The sequence below is a fragment of the Lampris incognitus genome, chromosome 15, assembly GCF_029633865.1.
Source record: "Lampris incognitus isolate fLamInc1 chromosome 15, fLamInc1.hap2, whole genome shotgun sequence".
Classification (NCBI taxonomy): Eukaryota; Metazoa; Chordata; class Actinopteri; order Lampriformes; family Lampridae; genus Lampris; species Lampris incognitus.
In genome coordinates this window covers 24245655-24264975 of record NC_079225.1, presented here as the reverse complement: position 1 = coordinate 24264975, position 19321 = coordinate 24245655, and the positions used below count along the sequence as shown (strand labels likewise).

The window sequence follows — 19321 nt, the reverse complement described above, 5'->3', positions numbered from 1 at the left end:
ATATATATATATATATCAACCTAAAACTTCTGTCCAATAGAAGAAAGGCAAAAAAGAATAAAACAAAAATGAAAACTGGAAAGGTGGAAAATGACGTACTTCCTATGATTCAGAGGGGAATGGTGGAGGATGTTTTAAAGGCCGTCTTTGCACAACAAACATTTTTGTGCAAGTGTGTTGTTGGCTTTAAACGCAACATTCGACACCCTCCGCCCACACTAAATCCTTACAATCTCAAAAAGGTCTTTGGAATGTTTTTACTTGAAAATTATGCTTTGTTGGTTTCTTTTCTTCCTAGAAATGCTAATTCAAAAAATGTTGTGCTCTATCTGCTACATTCTAGTTTTCCTTTCTTTTTATTATTTTGCAATTTATTTTTTTTGTGGGGTGGGGGTGGGGGGTGGTATACGGCACATAGAAAATATTTTGTCACCTACAGCGGTTATTTTTGCTGCACTTAAATTTTTTTTTTGTGCTATGTCATGGCCAAGCATTTAAAAGTACTAAATAATAAGGCATGCTATTTCACTTTACTGCCAGACGGGGGCAGTCTGTATTGTGAAAATGGAGCGTGCGTGTGTGTGCGTGTGTGTGTGTGCGCAAATGACTGAAGGTCAGTGTGCTTAGTTTTCTTCCAGATGTGACACGAGAACGATGTAGTATTTGGAGCAGAAATAGTACAGCAAGGATAAACTTGAGTCTTGTACGCTCACAACTGGAGATGCCGTGTGAAACTACTACACGCACATCTGTTTTGCTCCCTTCCATAATCTGTAACGTCTTCAAGTAATTATTTCAGTGTTAATGCAATACACCGTTTGGCTAAGGACTTAAGGGACAATGTCACAGGTTTCAATAATATACATAAAGAATGGCAGTTAATGTTGGTATGTGCAAAGACATGCCACCTCCGGGAGTCTCCTCCATCATTCCCATCAGGCTTTTGTGCCAGTCCTATGTCACAGGGACATACAATATGTCCTTCACAAATATTCACAGGTTAAATCACCAATACAGTATTATGCATTAAACACATTTCATAATGAAACATTCATACATTATCTACACACTCATACATTACCCCATTCTATGAATGCGGAGGGGTTTATATTAGACTTCTGTAAATGTATTTGTCACATAGAATAGCTTCATAATTTCACTCTGTACTGTATGTTTCATCTCAAAAATAAATTGTGACTGTGTGTTTTTCTCGGCGACAACACACACACACAAACGCGCACGCACGCATGTACGCACGCATGTATGCACGCACGCACACATACACACGCTTTCTGCAGAAAAACTGAACAATCATGAAAGGGAGAAAGAGAGAGTCAAGAGTCAAATGGATAGATTATATCCAGAAAGGTAGAGGAGCATAATGGAAGAAAGGGAGAAAATAAGTGTGTATCTCTGTGTTCAGAGAGTGTGACAGAGCTGTGAGGGTGAATGCCTTCAGAGGGAGGACTCGTACTGCAGGAGTTCATAAAGGAGTGGACCGTCCCTATACCTGATGCCCACTGCGTTAGGGCTAATGTACTGCAGCACATTTATGGTCCTGCGCAGGCGCCGATCCACAAAATGTGCATCCCAGGCTGGGTAGCGCTTTCTGGGCATGTCTATCTTGATGAGAGGCCCCTCGGGCCGGATGGGCCTGCCGGCAGCATCCACGGGCTCTGTGGACCTCACCTGGAAAACGGGAAGGCAAGTGTCTGTGGCGGTTTCATCTGACTCCATGTACTCCCCCGCCAGGCCCCGTGTGGGGGTAGCCTGGGAGCCACGAGGGCCTGGTGTAGGAGCCATGGGCTCAGCCTCAGGGGGTAATGGAAGGCCCCACAGCAGCTCGGCACAGCAGGAGCTGGCTAGCACTCTCAGCCGAGGCCCCATAGGGTGCAGTACCCCATAGTAGAGAACCATGCAGGCCACACCTGAGGCAAAGCACAAGAAGACACTGCAGAGGGCGGAGGAGGCGTAGGCGTCAGTGGTGGCCGGGTCGCGGTAGGCGTACCAGAGGGAGCTGAGGACGGCGTTCTCCAGCAGGACCACAGTGTAATAGGCCACCATTCTGTAACGGGTCCGGCCCTCACGCACGTTGAACCAGCAGAAGACGTAGACCACGCCAACCACCATGTTGAACAGTACCTCCTCCCACTTGGACATGCAGAAGTCGGTGCCGCCATGGATGACCCAGAAGGCCATGGCGCACCAGTGGAGCACCACAAAAATGCCAAAGTAGATGTGGAAAACAGAGGCAAAGAGAGCAAAGGAGAGCACCCGTGAGGAGATGGTAAAGAGGCGCCAGAACAAATGCACCAGGGCACCCCGGTAACTCATACTCTTCTTGTCGTCACGTGAGTCACGCAGTAGTTTGTGATAAGAGGCTAGCACCCAGGCCAGGGACAAGAGGGAGGCCATGGCAGACACACCTGTAGATATATATTTATAGAGAGAGAGCAAGAGAGAAAGCGAGAGAAAGGGTAAAACATAGAAGATAGAAAAAAGTTTGAGTACGACATTACTGAATAAGTATATGTAGAACAAAAGAAAAGAACATTGATAGATGGTGTTGCTGGAAGGATGGAGAGGAAATGGGAAGGAAAGATCCAATTTCATTTTACAAGGACCTCTGCAGTCAATCAAAGCACTGGATAAGGCCACTGATACAAACAAATATACTGATTTTAATCCTTTTTAAAGGAATATTGACCCAAATGATGACCATTTGATTTGCATTATGACCAGTTAAAAGACCTTGTATCAAATAGCCTACAAGTTTAATCACTCTCTGGTAGCAAAGCAATGTACACTATAAAGACTCTCTAATCCCTTAATTGTAGTTTGAACTTGACTGCCATGCCAAATTAGTCTCACATGGGGTTGCATTTCAGTCAAATCAATTTACAGCATCTCTGTATATGGTTATACATATGTGGATTATTCAGTCATTGAAATCTCATTCTTGTTTAAGAGGTTTGTACCATCATAGGGATGATTCATGTTGAAAGACGTTAGATATTGGTAGACAACATGGCAATTTACCAAGTAATGACCATCATATTGCAATATGGTAATTCATTTAAGACATGAATCTCACTACTAAACTGACAGAAATATTTTCGCCATAATTTAGGGAACGATCTAAAAATTAGACATTGGTGTGAAAAACTATGCAAATGTAGAAAAAATAGAAAAAAAAAGATGCCCACAATGACAAAAAAAAAAAAGAAAAAAGAAAAAAAAAGGACTATATGTCAGCATACAAATCGCTAATGACAACACAGAGTCTTAGGGAGCCCCTTACACTGCAGCCTCTCAGCCCTGTTGCTCTGGATCATGATGCAGAGCTGAAGTACAAGCTGAGGGGCGCTTTCTAGGAAGGTCTCCAGCAGCCGCAGCATGTTGACATCGGCATATTCATACATCATCGCCCAGTAGAAGCGTCGCTGGTTCTCCTTCTGCCGGTGGCTTTGTATGCCGAGGTACATGGTGCGGATGTACCTGGAAAAACAGAGACAGGATGGTTTGTAAGGCGATCTCCAGCGTGTTTGAAATTACCTCCTTGTTCTCATGTACCGTGCACACATGTGATGGATGCGGCACTCCAGTGATAAGAGAAGTGATGCCGCTTGGGTTTCCCCAGATGCGTGGATCACATGTTCAGGATGTCATTTAGAGTACATGTGGTTGAGTTTGGACGACACTTGGTCATTCCCAGCTACTGTCTTCAATATATGGCAAAAATGCATCCATCTGCATCTATGAGGGATGTGACATGCTCCAACTGAATAAAAGAGAATTTGTTAAATCTATTTCAGGCTTTGTCTGATGATAAACATAATATCTGAAAAACAGTTTCACAGAATTACCAACACCTAAGAGACTATACCATTTAATTTAGGAATTGTATATGGTCTTTAGGATGCCCAGCCAGTTTTTGTAAACAAAAATGAGTCTTTGCCAGTTCTAGAAGCATGGGAACTGAGACTTTAATCTGCAATGATAGCAGGATCAATAGAAGACTATAGAAAATAGCAATAGGATATATATATCTGAAAAAAAAGACTATAAAAATACCAATCGGAGATATATACTGGCAGCCTGTCCAGGGTGTCTCCCCGCCTGCCGCCCAATGACTGCTGGGATAGGCTCCAGCATCCCCGTGACCCTGAGAGCAGGATAAGCGGTTTGGATAATGGAATGGATATATATATATTGTGGCGGACACAAGGGGCTATGCCTCTCACCCAGCAGGACTGTGAGCTGGGGGCGTGGTTTACGTTCCCGGGCTCGCCGGTGCAGGGTTGTTCCTGCTGCAGTTGGTTTTTGGAGTTGAGGAATAAACATCAAACTCGCCTTGGTCTACTGTGTTTTTCCTCATTCCTGCCACAATATGTATATATATATATAGCCTTTTTTTTTTTTTTTGGAAACCGTCAATGGTGTTGATAAAAGTGCTCAACAAATGAGGAGTGGAATATTAATGATGAGTGTGTGACACATGAATCAGGCTTGTACTGCTATAAATTAAGGTTTTTCCCCCTACATTTATCTTTATATATAATACATATAATCCAGGATTATCTGGATTATTTTATTATTTTCTATCTGGATTATTTTGCTCCTTATTGTTGAGCACTTTCCCTACCGTTGTTTCGTTAAACAAAGTTTACACACACACACACACGTCCGATCGATATTTTTTAGTCTTCCATTGATTTTTCTTCTTTTTTTGAATTTTAATTGCTTTTTTAATTTTTTGATTTTTCTATTGATTTATTGATATTTATTGAATCTTCTATTTACAGTCTTCTATCATTTAAATAACACATTAGAAGAGAAAAAATTTACAGATCTGTGCAGATGGAAAAAAACAAAACATAAACAAAAACTAAAAGAACTATAAAAAAAACCGAAGACTTCTAACTTCTATCCACTTCAAATCTAACTGAAAGCCATTTGCAAAGTCAGCTACATTTACTTCTCAACCACACAGTGCACAGACGCTCCCTTGGGCACAGAGCAAGTATTAGCATCGCTTAGTAGGTTTGAAGCCACATATACTGCCTTGTGTGATGCAATGATGAGGAAAAAGCATCAATCCTATGATAAGTCCAAGGGATCTAGAGGGGCTAAGCATCTCACAGTCATCACCATAAACCACTAGGCATCTGTGACCAAATTGGTATGACAGATTTTACAATCTTCACTATTCCCACTCAAGACAGCGTTATTGAATATTCTGTAAAGTGCAAACAGTAAGCAACACAATGCTCATTGCCGTATGTGCTTCATAAGACCATACTGTAAGCTGCTGGTATGTGATTATGATGGGTTTGGTTGGGGAGATGGCTTCAGTAGTATCAGGAAGATGGTAGATAGTACAGCTGAGAAATAACGGCTCATTGAATCAAACTCCAGCTGCAATCAGAAGCTACTACTACATTTCAAAGGGGACAAGATCTTAAAGCTCACTCTGTGCTGTGAAATGTAATACACATCTCAGGGCTAATTATAATCATTACCGTCTTTGGGTTTGGGTTTGTTGTGAAACGCAAAGCCTCAAATGGGGCCACCAGTTATTGTGCGCGCAAGACAGAGAGCAAGCAATGAATAAAGTGGACATCTTTTGATTAACCCTGTGTTTGTGTGGAAAGATGGTGTGCAACACTGCAACGGAGATGCTTGCAGAGAAAATCATTGGCGCCAACCTGCCCTCTATGCAGGACTTATACACCTCCAGACTCAGGAAACGGGCAGGAAACATCACTGCAGACCCATCACACCCTGGTCACAAGCTGTTCCAACTACCTCAGGCATGTATGTAAGTAACCTGCTAACATCTACGTATTTCAGCATCTCTGATATATTCTCTGCACCATTGCACTTTTTCACCTCTTATTTCACCTGTATAAGTCAATCCTTGTGTATATATCTGAAGATTGTTGTGTTGTAGTGTTGTTATTCTATGTTAAGTACACTGAGAGAGCCACAAAACCGGAGTCAAATTCCATGTATGCGCAAACCTACATGGCCAATAAACATGATTCTGAATCTGAGGTGTGGTTTGGTCATCATCATTTTCTGCAGGAAAAGACACAGGGTCCTCTATGACGCCATTGAAAACACCATGCTAGTCAAAGTGGTTTATAGTTTCCTTAACAGTGAATTCGACTATTGCATATTGGGTGGTAGCTGCAGGGTCTATCAGCCTGAGCTGGCTGAGTGGCCAAATAAATCTACCACTTGATGTGAAGGCAGTCAACTGAGGACAGTAAGGACAGAAATAACCTAGACAGTAGCCCCCCCTAAAACAAACTGAATGGTCCTGGATCTAAATTCAGGGCTCACAAGTGCGACATTACTTCATTGTAGCATAACAAACAAAGCCGGACAAGTGCCTATGAATGTTTTCTTAGGGTGCGGTGAGTCACTGTGTTGTGCATGGGGAAAGCGTTTGTTGTTTGGTTTGAAATCAGGCCACAAAGCATACAAGGTTAAGTGGAGCCCACTTGCTTGTGATTATTGTTTTGGCAAAAAGCATTAAAGCTACAATCCTGGAAATAATGGTGTTTTTTCAACTTACTGACATGTATGGACACAATGCATTGCATTGCATTGGTGGTTCAGCTCTGAACCCCTAACCCTTACTCTTAACTACATCCCAGATACCCATTCAAAAATATGAAACAGAGTTGCTAGTTCTGTTAGTCAGTGCCTTCCGGAAATCCACACATATAAAACCTGGGTGACCCTAGGTTTTACCTAAATGTCTTTAATGAGTATGTTTGGCCATATTTGCCTGTAAGCCACAGCGGCTTCCTCTTAGAAATTCACCACAACTCGCCTTCCCCTGTAACTTTGAAAACCTAAAAGACTGCCCAGTATCATTCGTGTTGAGAAAGTCCTATCTGACAGGAACTATTAAAATGAGCAACTGCAAAAAGCTCCTGTTGTTTTAAATGCACTGGCTGTAATAAAAAGCCGGACATTGCAAGCTAGAGCACATCTAGGCACACGAACAGTTGCATAAACTTAATAAAACAAGTGGAAAATATGTTTTGCAATTTGTCACTGCAAACTTGGTTACTTCAGACATCTTGCCCCCTAATTTTTTTGCCTGCAGACAAAGGTGCTGAGAGAGTGTCCATGTTAGTATCTCATCTAGAGCTGACTAGACCGTACAACAGAACATCACCGGGAAGCGCCTTCAAATGTCAAAGAAAAGCCGATGGGAACCTACTGGATGCCATCCAGAGAACATTTTCCTTAATCTCAAGTGCCTTATAACACTTGGAACAGATGCATTTTTCGGCTAGGGGTTTCCAGAGGGAACCGACCCAAGCCCTTGCATTGCTATCCATCCATACAGTACGTTTCCCCCATTAAGCTGCACAGGACTGCTGATGCATGGAGGCACAACCCCCCCCCAAAAAAAACATGAAGGCCCTTAATAACCTAGTTCCTTCATATCTTACTGAACTCCTTCATATCCACTCTCAGATCCTCTTCTGCTCTCCAACTCACTACGCCATCGGCCCACTTGACTACCATGGGGTCTAGAGCCTTCAGTCGTTCTGCCCCCCACCTATGGAAGTCTCTCCCACAAGACATTCACAACACTGACTCTCTTTCAACCTTCAAATCCCATCTCAAAACGCACCCTTTCAAACTGGCATATTCAGTCTGATCCACACTTAATTGAGTTTTGTGCAGATGATGATTTTATACTTATCTGTTGTATTAACTTTTTATTGTCTACCCTGCTTTGTTTTGATTTTATGCTGTCTGATAAAGTGCTGCTTGTTTTGTTTTTTTACTGCGTTTTGTAAGGTGTCCTTGAGTGCTCTGAAAGGCGCTCACAAATAAAGCGTATTATTATTATTATTATTATTATGAAATTGTAGGGAAATGTCTGGCTACTCAAGGAATATTAGGCAGATGGGGAAAGCTCTCCGTCTTGTGACACTGGGCAGGGATAAGGGAAAAGGAAAAATGGACAAAAGCTTTTTGGGATCAATAGCTTTGGGCTGTAAGAGGCACCATTATATCCAGAGGTAAAGCCTGGCATTCTGTGACATTTCCAGTCAGACTGGTAAATGTCAGATGGAACAAGTCAAACCCCCTCCGTCACTAATGGCATGCCACAGAAACCTACACAGACCCTTTTTCTTGCACCCCTGTTTCCATTAGTCTGCATGTTCCTCTGATTCGTCTCACTGGTCCGCGGTGCTGCAGAAATACTGCTCCTTAGTCTCCCAGTTGCTGGTTTGCTCAGAAAGGTACAGAAAATGTTAATTGCTGTGAATGGTTCAACATGGTTCTGCACGATTTGACACTCCCAGTGACACTGGTGTTTTGGGTTTTGTTTTGGGGGGGGGGGGTTTCTCCCCTTTTTCTCCCCAATTGTACCCGGCCAATTACCCCAGTCTTCCGAGCCATCCCGGTACTGCTCCACCCCCTCTGCCAATCCGGGGAGGGCTGCAGACTACCACATGCCTCCTCTGATATATGTGGCGTCGCCAGCTGCTTGTTTTCACCTGACAGTGAGGAGTTTCACCAGGGGGACGTAGCGCGTGGGAGGATCACGCTATTCCTCCCCAGTTCCCCCTCCCCCCTGAAAAGGCGCCCCAACCGACCAGAGAATGTGCTAGTGCCACAATCAGGACACATACCCACATCCAGCTTCCCACCCACAGACAGCCAATTGTGTCTGTAGGGACGCCCGACCAAGCCGGAGGTACCACGGGGATTTGAACTGGCGATCCCCATGTTGGTAGACAATGGAATAGACCGCTACGCTACCCAGATGCCCCGTGACACTGGTGTTTTGTTTGGTGTCGATATTGTCAGCTATGATTCATAACAGATGTAAGACTCTGCCTCCGCGAATAAGAGTTATTAATAAAGGGCCCCAACCGAAACCTTTTCTGTTTGGTGACACCGTTTGTCCACATTCCCACGGCTCGGGTGAAAACACTGGCTTTCACAGCTGCCAGAACGATCTGGACTCACTCCCTCACTTCGGACACACACACACACACACACACACACACACACACACACACACACACACACACACACACACACACACACACACACACACACACACACACACACACACACACAGCCCATTGCCTTCACAAGCGTTTCACACACATCCGGGGAGCGTGATGTACACTGTGATATCGACACTCCCACAGTGATATTTAGGGTGCAGCAACACGACTGATCCCTTAAAAACTGATGCTCATAGACACCAGCAAACCCAAACACCCACCCGTACACACACATGCATCATGGTAGAAGCAGCTTTCCTTGTTATTCCAAATACAGATAGTCGAGACATAGCGAATTCCTCTCTTCCTCTTCTCTCTTTCACCTCCATTGTCTCTCTACTAAGTCTGTGGTCCGGTCCTTTATGCTTTCGCCTCCCTCGTCTTTTTAGCTCCATAGCTCCTCTACACGGCTCCTCATGAATTATTTGTGGCAAGATCATAGCGATCGCTCATGGCTCGTTAAGCAGCGTACGCATGGCCTAACAGCTCAACGCTGTGCCGGGTCGTGTTCCAAGCCCGGCCGTCTGCCACTGCTGTAGACACACACACACACACACACACACACACACACACACACACACACACACACACACAAAGGACAACGACTGTTGTAAACCAAGGGAAGAGATTCCAAGTTGTAATTACAATATTTCTATGAATGGGATTACCGAAGCAAGATGAGCACGAGTTATTGTGAGGTGTTGGTGTCTGAAGGACTAGAAGACTTGTGCCTAAAGGACTAGTGGACCAGTGTTTGAATTACTGCAAGAATAACCCATTTGCTATACAAATATATATATATATATATATATATATATATATATATATATATATATATATATAATTTCCTTGTGATAGACGTCACACAACTCATGAGTCTGGGGGCTTCATTTAATCAACATATGGAGGTAGTCAAACTGTCCCTTTTGAGGCAGGGAGAGGGATTGACCGTTGAATCTCAAACACCATGCACAAAACCCCAAACATGCACATACACACACAGTTACACACACAAACGGGGGGTGTGGGGGGTGTGATTGGCTGCACACGGCCACACTTCCTCCTCCGTCCCTTCCAAAGTCATTGACCGATGAGTCATCCAGCCAACTTTACACTAATCCCTTGAGTGGGTGGTCAATAGGTCCAGCAACACACACGTACGTGCACGCACGCACGCACACACGCACGCACGCGCACACACGCACACACGCACACACGCACACACACACACACACACACACATCTAGCTAGATTTAAAAGCATCTATCATTTAGGCTGGTGGCAGTACTCGGGCGTTAAGACTGCACTTGTCTCTTGTAAAAATGGGATCACAAATACTATTACAGCAGCCAAGGCTGACCATGAGCCAGACCTTATTCAGTTCACTGTAACAAGAGGAGTTAGGCAGGACATTGAGCACTGAGGACACATGACATATGCAAGGCCTGAGGAGTTTTTAAAAATCAGTGTAGGGTGCGCGTGCCGGCACGCGTGCACATAAGATGGAGGCTACGTGATGCCATCAGCGATGAGTCACACCCTGAGTCACTCGGAGGACTTTAACAGGGGCGGTACCACTGCAATCAACCTGCTTTAACCTTCCTTCATCAGCGAGATTCTAACTCTCCCTCGTCCGCCCTGCCTCTCCTACATGCACACACACACACACATGCAATCATGCATGTGCGCGTGCACACACAAACACACACTCTCTCTCTCGCTTATGGGGTTTGCGTTTCCTCTGTGATGCTGCTGTTTGTTTCAGGGATGGTGGTAGTGGTGGTGGTGGGGGGTGATACAGCAGGTGCTGCTTTCCCATTTGCAGCACCATAAGACATAAACGCCATTCCCTCCCTATCTCCCTCCATTGTTTCACCCCCCCCCCAACACAACTCCACCCTTTTGGTGTTACCTTCCTTTCTCCTTTGCCCTTATTTCCCTCATTCAGGTTACATTGAAAACTAGACCTGCATTACACCGCAAACGCCTTGAATTCTTCTACAGTGAAAAAGAAAAAAATACTTTCATTGCTTTGGCTTTGAGTCTTGTTCCAAAATGAATCATGCACCATTTGCAGACTGCAACATGCATTAGCAGTAAGTGTTGACGGGAGTGTGACATTGTGCGCGTTATTAGCTATTCTACAACCTGAAAATGATTGACTTTTTAAAAAGGTAACCGTACGTTTTACTCAAATATTCAGAAAGAAATCCATCCATCCATCCATTACCCAAACCGCTTATCCTGCTCTCAGGGTCGCGGGGGATACTGGAGCCTATCCCAGCAGTCATTGGTGGGCAGGCGGGGAGACACCCTGGACAGGCTGCCAGTCCATCACAGGACATCAGGTAGAAATTTCTCCAGTTTTTCTGTCGTTGTTTTTTCTTTCTCAAATTTGAAATTTTACACATCGGAATAAAGCACTGGGCAGAATATTTCCCTTTTCTACCATTTTTGTGTGTCTTTATGGTTTTCATCAACCTGTCCCCAAAAATTTGTGGGTGCTTTGTGACCATTAACTTCACTGTTCCCAACACCTGTCCTACCGGTCTTCTGGTGATTTGCACTTCGAGAATCAGGAATCGGGAACATTTATTTGGCATTTCATGTCATGTACGCAAATACATGACATGAAATAAACTATCGTTTCCCCCAGCCTACAGCAGCGCGACACAGACAAAACACATATACAAAAACTACAAGAACACATATAGCCAAACTACAAAAAAAACAAACTACAAAAACTACAAAAATACATATATCCAACATATCCAAAAAAAAAAAAAAATTTCACTGTCCAAGAGAGCGAAAGCCAGGATGACTGATGGAACTGTCGGTCTGCATGGGCTATCAGTTAGCTTAGCCTGCCCTGCTTCCACATCCTGTCAGACCGGCCTCGGTGTTTCCTCTTCGGGCGCAGCTCCGGTCAGGGTTGTGGTCCATGGGCCCACAGGACGCAGCAGACCAGGCTCCCTCAGCCGATCCGACGCCAGCTCTCCCAGCCAGACACCTTCGACACACCTCCCCGCACTCCACAGGACGACACTAAAAACACAGTCAAGGCTAGGCGAGACCGCCACCAGACCACCCTTGGTGTTATCGGAACTGCCGGTCCGCATGGGCTAGCAGTTAGCTTAGCCTGCCCTGCTTCCGCGTCCTGTCAGACCGCCCTCAGTGTTACCTCTTCGGTGCAGCTCCAGGCAGGGCCGTGGTCCCTGGGCCCACCGGACGCAGCAGACCAGGCTCCCCTAGCCGATCCAACACCAGCTCTCCCAGCCAGACATCCCCGACACACCTCCCTGCATTCAACATGACGACACTAAAAACACAGTCAACACCAGGCAAGGCTGCTGCGAGACCGCCCTCAGTGTTATCGGAACTGCCAGTCCGCATGGCCTAGCAGTTAGCTTAGCCTGCCCCGCTTCCGTGTCCTGTCAGACTGCCCTCGATGTTACCTCTTCAGGCACAGCTCCAGGCAGGGCCGTGGTCCCTGGGCCCACAGGACGCAGCAGACCAAGCTCCCCCAGCTGATCCAGCACCAGCTCTCTCAGCCATCAGACGAAGACACAAACCCAGAAACAGACGTGGACAAAGACACTGCATGGACAACACTGGGTGAGGCCACTGCAAACGTAAGTTCATGCCGCCATCTTATAATGTTAAAAAGCGCTACTGTAGATATCCAAGGTATGCAACATCCCTTCTTCTCTGCTTTCCCTGCCACCCACTGGGCTTTCCATTATTTCTCCTCCTGTCTGTCTCTTTATTCCTGTCAATCTCTCTTGTCAGTCTATCCCAGTCTGTCTAGCCGCCTATTGTCCCGACTCTCTGCTTAACCACTTCACAAGTTTTCACAGAGCGGCGCGCTTCGGAAACGCCGAGTTAAAGCCACTCCATTCTTTGTGCAAATCAAAAACCTCACAAAGGATTATATTATCAGTCATACTCGGTGAGCAGAGAAAACTCAGAGAAACACACATGTATGCAGTGTTTTTTGTGTAGTCTTGCTCCTCTTCACTGTATTTTTCTCCTTCTGATGACCATCTAATCGACATGTTTACACTTAATGAATAGATATTATGCAATGAAACAAGCTACTTTTCAATTTTACTGAATTTTATTGATGGAAAGATGGCGACCTTCTGTCGGCTACTGTGCAGTAAGAAAATAACAGCTGCTTCAAATGCTTGAGTATGGAATTGAGAAAATAGACTCCGCGGTTACAGTAGCATCACTTAGCATCCCCAAAAGATCATTTTTAATAACAGTAAGCCGAGGCGAGACCTAAAAATGAAGATAAGTCCATGCCACTTGTGGCTATCTGGTGATTTTGAAGGCGGGTTTTCCGTGGAGCCGTTCAGCAACATGGGAGTAAGCAAGTAAAATATAAACATTTAAGAAATAGACTTCCTGAATTACCTTGGTTTTATTTTACTAATTTCCCACATGAAGAACCCAAAATGATAACTTCCAGAGGACTGTTTAATCACAACAACTGGATGATTTAAACAGTGTGTTTATAGGAACGATCTCATTCAGTGACTTTTGATCAGTATAAGTGGTTGATCACTATAACTGCGATCACTATAAGTGATTTCCACTATATGTGTGTGTGTGTGTGTGTGTGTGTGTGTGTGTGTGTGTGTGTGTGTGTGTGTTTGTTGTAGGGCTAACGCTCCATTAGCAGCCATAATACTGAGCAGTAGGGATGCATGATATTGGATTTTTGCCCATATCAGATATGCCGATATTTTCCAACTCATTTTGGCCGACTGCTGATGCCGATGCCGATATATGCAGCTATATATACATATAACTGTCCGTGCCACCACACCATACTGTAATAAAAAATGTTATGATGGACTCGATAATGGCTGAGTAAAACAGAACGAGCAGAATAATCTCTATGGCTGGTCTGTTTTTTGGGTTTTTAAAAAAAAATTCCCCCTTTTTCTCCACAATTGTACTTGACCAATTACCCCACTCTTCCGAGCCGTCCCGATTGCTGCTCCACCACCTCTGCTGAGCTGGGGAAGGCTACAGACTACCACATGCCTCCTCCAATACATGCGGAGCCACCAGTCACTTCTTTTCACCTGACAGTGAGGAGTTTCACCAAGGGGACGTAGCACGTGGGAGGATCACGCTATTCCCCTCAGTTCCCCCCTCTCCCCCAAACAGGCACCCCGACCGACCAGAGGAGGCGCTAGTGCAGCGACCAGGACACATACCCACATCTGGCTTCCCACCTGCAGACACGGCCAATTGTGTCTGTAGGGACGCCCGACCAAGCCGGAGGTAACACGGGGATTCGAACCGGTGATCCCCACATTGGAAGGCAACGGAATAGACCGTTACGCTACCTGGATGCCCAGCTATTCATTTATTAACATAAGTATGGTACTGAAAAGTGCAAAATATAACACGGAGGATATGGTCTTTATGCACAGTGTGTGGCAAATGGTGTGTTCAACAGCAAAGCATTTTGCACCCACTTTAAAGACTTGATGGTTAGTGCAGGTTTCTCCTATGACTGTAATAACACAGATCCTAGATAAGACATCTCTTCATCTACATCATGGCTATGAATGGGCCTGGTTGAAATGCTGGCTGATCTGAGATCTGAGCCCCAAGGATGACTCAGATATAATCACACACAATCACATAATGATCTGTGACCAGTGCCTCTGGGTGATTTCACCATCAGGTGCTATTGAAATGTCGAGTGTAGACCAAGTTGACATGATGCAAGCTGAAGGCGATGGGAGGCGACAAGCCGCGATGAGGGATGCTTTGTCAAGTCTGCTCCGCCCCGTCAACTCCTGTAGTGTCTACTAGGCAACTAATCCTGGCGTCTTGACTAAACATTATTGCTGTAATCATAAGACACCCAAAATACATGCAATGAGGTCGGTGATGGAAAAGTGATTTATGGTGGACGTCTTATTTTTTTCTCGTCTTTTTTTCCAAAAGGGTCACTGATACCAGTGAGAAATTAATACACCAGTAAAATATAAATCTGTTGTAATCTACAGCATTAGAATGAGAGAGATATGGAAATTAGCCCTAAGCACTATTTAGCTTTCACACGGTTCAGCGCCGCAATGGAAATCATCGAGAAATAATTGATTTCAATTCAAGTGAATTCAGCTCACTTACTGAGTTATATCAGAATTGCTTTTTCATGTGGCAGCATCAAAAGCATTCTCCTTCCCTTCCTTCTCATGTCTGTGCACGAAGTGCGTGTGTGCGCACACACGCACACGCACACACACGCACACACACACACACACACACACACACACACACACACACACACACACACACACACACACACACACACACACACACACACACACACACACACACACACACACACACACACACTGACCCCCAGCATGTAGAGTAGCTCTCACTCTCATCCTCTCCTCTCTCTCTGTGCAGCCACAGTCATTTGTCACCATTAGCAACGGTCCTCAGGTACCCCAACCCACGTGACAATGAGCTCAGCCCAAGACGGGAGAGAAGGGGTGGAGGGGGAAGGGGGAAGCGAGGAAAGGAGATAGTTGTGAAAGGAAGAGAGGAAAAGAATAGGAAAAGAACAGAGAGGAGAAGAGCGGGTAGGGAAAGGAGGTGGAGGAGGGGGGAAGTTGGCGGTGGTGTGTAAATGGTAGGGCAGGGGGGGTTCCACTTGCCATGTGACCAATGCCTCTCTGCCTTCAGATGGACAGAAGCCAGAGATCCAGGCTGATCTGAGATCGTGGTTGTTTGAAAATAATGAACTGAGGAACGATAAGGATGAGGAGCAGAGTCCCTATCGCCTCTAAGGAGAGAGGCTGTTTCCTTGCCATGCAGATATGGAATGCTACTGAGTGCATTAGCTGGGTATAAGCAGCAATCAGCACCGACGGGGCTATACTACACAACATCCTGAGCTCAATTAAATGACCGATTTCCTTTGACCATTTATAATGAAGACTCATCACGCTTATCCCAGAAGAAGCAACATTATCTACTGTGCATTACAGAGTGCCTAAAATCTCAAATTTGAAAGAGGAAAGCCACTTTATCTTTGCCATTGTACAGTTGTTTGGTTACAAAGGAATTTGTTTTCTGTTCAAACCCAGAACCTTCTTGCTGTGAGGCAACACAGTGCTAACCACTGGGGCCACTGTGCTGCCCCTGCTCTACACACCATCTACTGCATGCATGCTGACACAAAGTTACAGTCATTATAGTCTAAACTTTGAGGTGAAGTGACTGCTCACCAAAACCATCGTACAACAAATTCTTTCACTCATGAATTTGAGCCAAACATCGCATGGTGTTTGTTTTTATCTCTCTCACCGCTAGTTAATGGAGGTACTGGATGCCACTGACTGGCCAGACACCTCTGCCACTCACCTGGTGTTGCTGGACAGAATCTGTGTCATCTAAAAAGCTGACTGTGGCATGACAGCAGAGCCACCGTAAAACAAATAGAGGATCATTGCGTAATTTAACCTGATTACAATTACACTATGTGTGCCCAGACTTAAACATAGTGACAGGGTTCCTCACAGAACCGTGAGTCTGAACTTTCTTAGGATCGAATCACACTGGTGCTGTGTTTCTGCTGCTCATTTCATCCCACTCTATGGCTTTTCACTGTCAAGGTAAAAAAAAAAAAAGAAACATTGAAAGGACCAGAGATTGTCAGTTCAAGTTTAAAGAAGGTACAAAAAAAGCAGGAAAAAAATCATAGTATACCTGGACAACTTTTAATGTTGAGCTGAATCGTTACAGTGATCTTTGTATCCCCATCATCCAGTGAGTCAAACCCACTAATGCAATCGGTTTTGTGTAGCATATCTCTACGTGGACACTCTGGGTTAGGGATGAATTGTTGCCTCAAGTGAAGAAGTTCAAATATCTCGGGGTCTTGTTCATGAGTGAGGGTAGGATGGAGCAGGAGATTGACTGGCGGATTGGTGCAGCATCACTAGTAATGCGGACGTTGTACCAGACTGTTGTGGTGAAGAGGGAGCTGAGCTGGGAGGCAAAGCTCTCAATTTACCCATCAATCTTTGTTCCAACCCTCATCTATGGTCATGAGCTTTGGGTAGTGACCAAAAGGGTGAGATCGCGGATACAAGCAGCTGAAATTAGTTTCCTCTGTAGGGTGTCTGGGCTCAGCCTTAGAGATAGGGTGAGGAGCTCGGACATCCAGAGGGAGCTCAGAGTAGAGCCGCTGCTCCTTCGAGTCAAAAGGAGCCAGTTGAGGTGGTTTGGGCATCTGATTAGGATGCCTCCTGGGCACCTTCCTTTGGAGGTTTTCCAGGCATGACCAACTGGGAGGAGAACCTGGGGTAGACCCAGAACTCAATGGAGGGACTACATGTCCAATCTGGCCTGGGAAAACCTAGGGATCCCCCAGGAGGAGCTGGAGGGCGTTGCCGGGGAGAGGGACATCTGGAGTGCCCTGCTTAGCTTGCCACCAACGCGACCCGATCCGACCCCAGACAAGTGGCTGATTATGAGATGAGATGAGATGAGATGTCTACGTGGCAGCTAAGTTAGATGAAGACACCAACAGCCAACAAGGCAATGCTAACATCTTGCACAAAGCTATGTGGCTAACTGTGCAGAAATCTTGCACGTACAGCCGGTCCGTGTTTTTTTTCTTTTTCTTGTGAAGGTATGCTACTTTGCTATTTTTCTTATATTTTTCTTATATTTTTGCACTATAAAAGAACATGGGTTGATGTGGGTAAAATAATTTGATGATTTTTACTATGATAAATGTGTTTTATACTGTTTTCATTGCACTTTATTTTGTTTTAGTATATTTTGGATTCTGTTTCATACTGTGCATTCATTATATTTTAGACTGTTTTTATGTTTATTATATATGTTTTTATACTTTGGTCAGTATGCATAATAAGCTATATACTACATCCTACATGACATACTGTGAGTGAGCACATATACTTGGAGCTGTATGGAGAGATAGAGAGGACAAGCTATGTGACTGATGCCCACGTTTTTTTTTTATTGTGAAGAAAAATAAACCCTACAGATCTCCAACTCTGGTGTTTTTGTCTCACTCAACTACACAACACAGAGACAGAAAGCAGTTGTTAAGTCAGTTACAGCTGTGCAGTCTTGCACTGTGCAGACATCTTACATGAAGCTAGTATGTGACTAACTGTGCAGAAATGGTACCTTTTGTGACTGCTTTTAAGCCAATAAGAAGACGCATCCACTTCCACCAAAGACTATTTCAAGTCTTCATCTGGGTGTACAGCCAAGGGCGACTTCTGTCAACCACCAAGCTGCACAGGGATGACGTGCTAACATGCGGCATACTACCCAATTCAGAAACTAGCCTCTTTCTTTTTAAGTCTCGCTTGTTAAATATGTTTTATCGTTTCTCGCAATATTAATCTACTTTGTACTTTGATTTTCCCATTCTGTACGTCCTGATGATCTAAGGCACTCAAATTTACACACAGTCTTGGCAATGATATCGTTAATATTTAGCGCTCTGTGATATCAGCCAGTAACACTTGAATTTTGTCTGCTAATTGCAGATGTTCTTGTAACTCAATTTGGATAAAAGCATCTGTCTAATGAGTAAATGTAAATGTGATATGGTTTTGATTTGTCTTTGGTTTTTAAATAAGGGTAAATGTCTCAGATCTGGTGATATTTCTAAATTAGTTTTTTTCCCTTTTTGAATGTACATCACAGTATCCTATGCTGCTCTTAGTTTCAAATGTACTGTCAGATTTCAATTTGAGGCACGTGAGCAAAAAGCCTGCTGTTGTAACTACACTGTATATCTGGCATGGCCATGGATGCTGTGTGCCCAAGAGGTCAGCGTAGGGAATTTTAGCTCTTTCAAGGGTGAGAGGGAGCGGTGGAACTATGGCAAAACATCAAACACACCAAAACGTTGTAACAGATGTTTCCAAACTCTTACACTGCAGTTGGTGTCTTCCTCAAGCTCGGGTCCTCTACCAGAGGCCTGGGAGTTTGAGGGTTCAGACCAGTATCTTTGCTGTGCCTAGGACTGCACTCTTCTGGACAGAGACCTCAGATGTTGTTCCTGGAATCTGCTGGAGCCACTCTCCCAGTTTGGGGGTCACAGCCCCTAGTGCCCCTATTACCACAGGGACTACTGTAGATTTCACCTTCCACATCCGATCTAGTTCTTCCCTCAGCCCTTGGTATTTCTCTAGCTTCTCATGCTCTTTCTTCCTGACGTTGCCGTCACTCAGGAT

At 44.7% G+C, this 19321-nt stretch overlaps 1 protein-coding gene across 1 annotated transcript in view; it reads right to left on the bottom strand.

The window, feature by feature from the left end:
* Positions 1-1455: 1455 nt before the first annotated feature.
* The window catches only part of xkr6b (XK, Kell blood group complex subunit-related family, member 6b), an 83167-nt gene continuing 65301 nt past the window's right edge, over positions 1456-19321 (bottom strand). Inside the window, exons 2-3 of the mRNA XM_056294923.1 lie at positions 3302-3498; positions 1456-2426 (exon numbers count right to left, since the gene is read on the bottom strand). Coding sequence (XP_056150898.1) covers positions 1456-2426; positions 3302-3498 — 1168 coding nt within the window. The remainder of the gene's footprint in view (positions 2427-3301; positions 3499-19321) is intronic.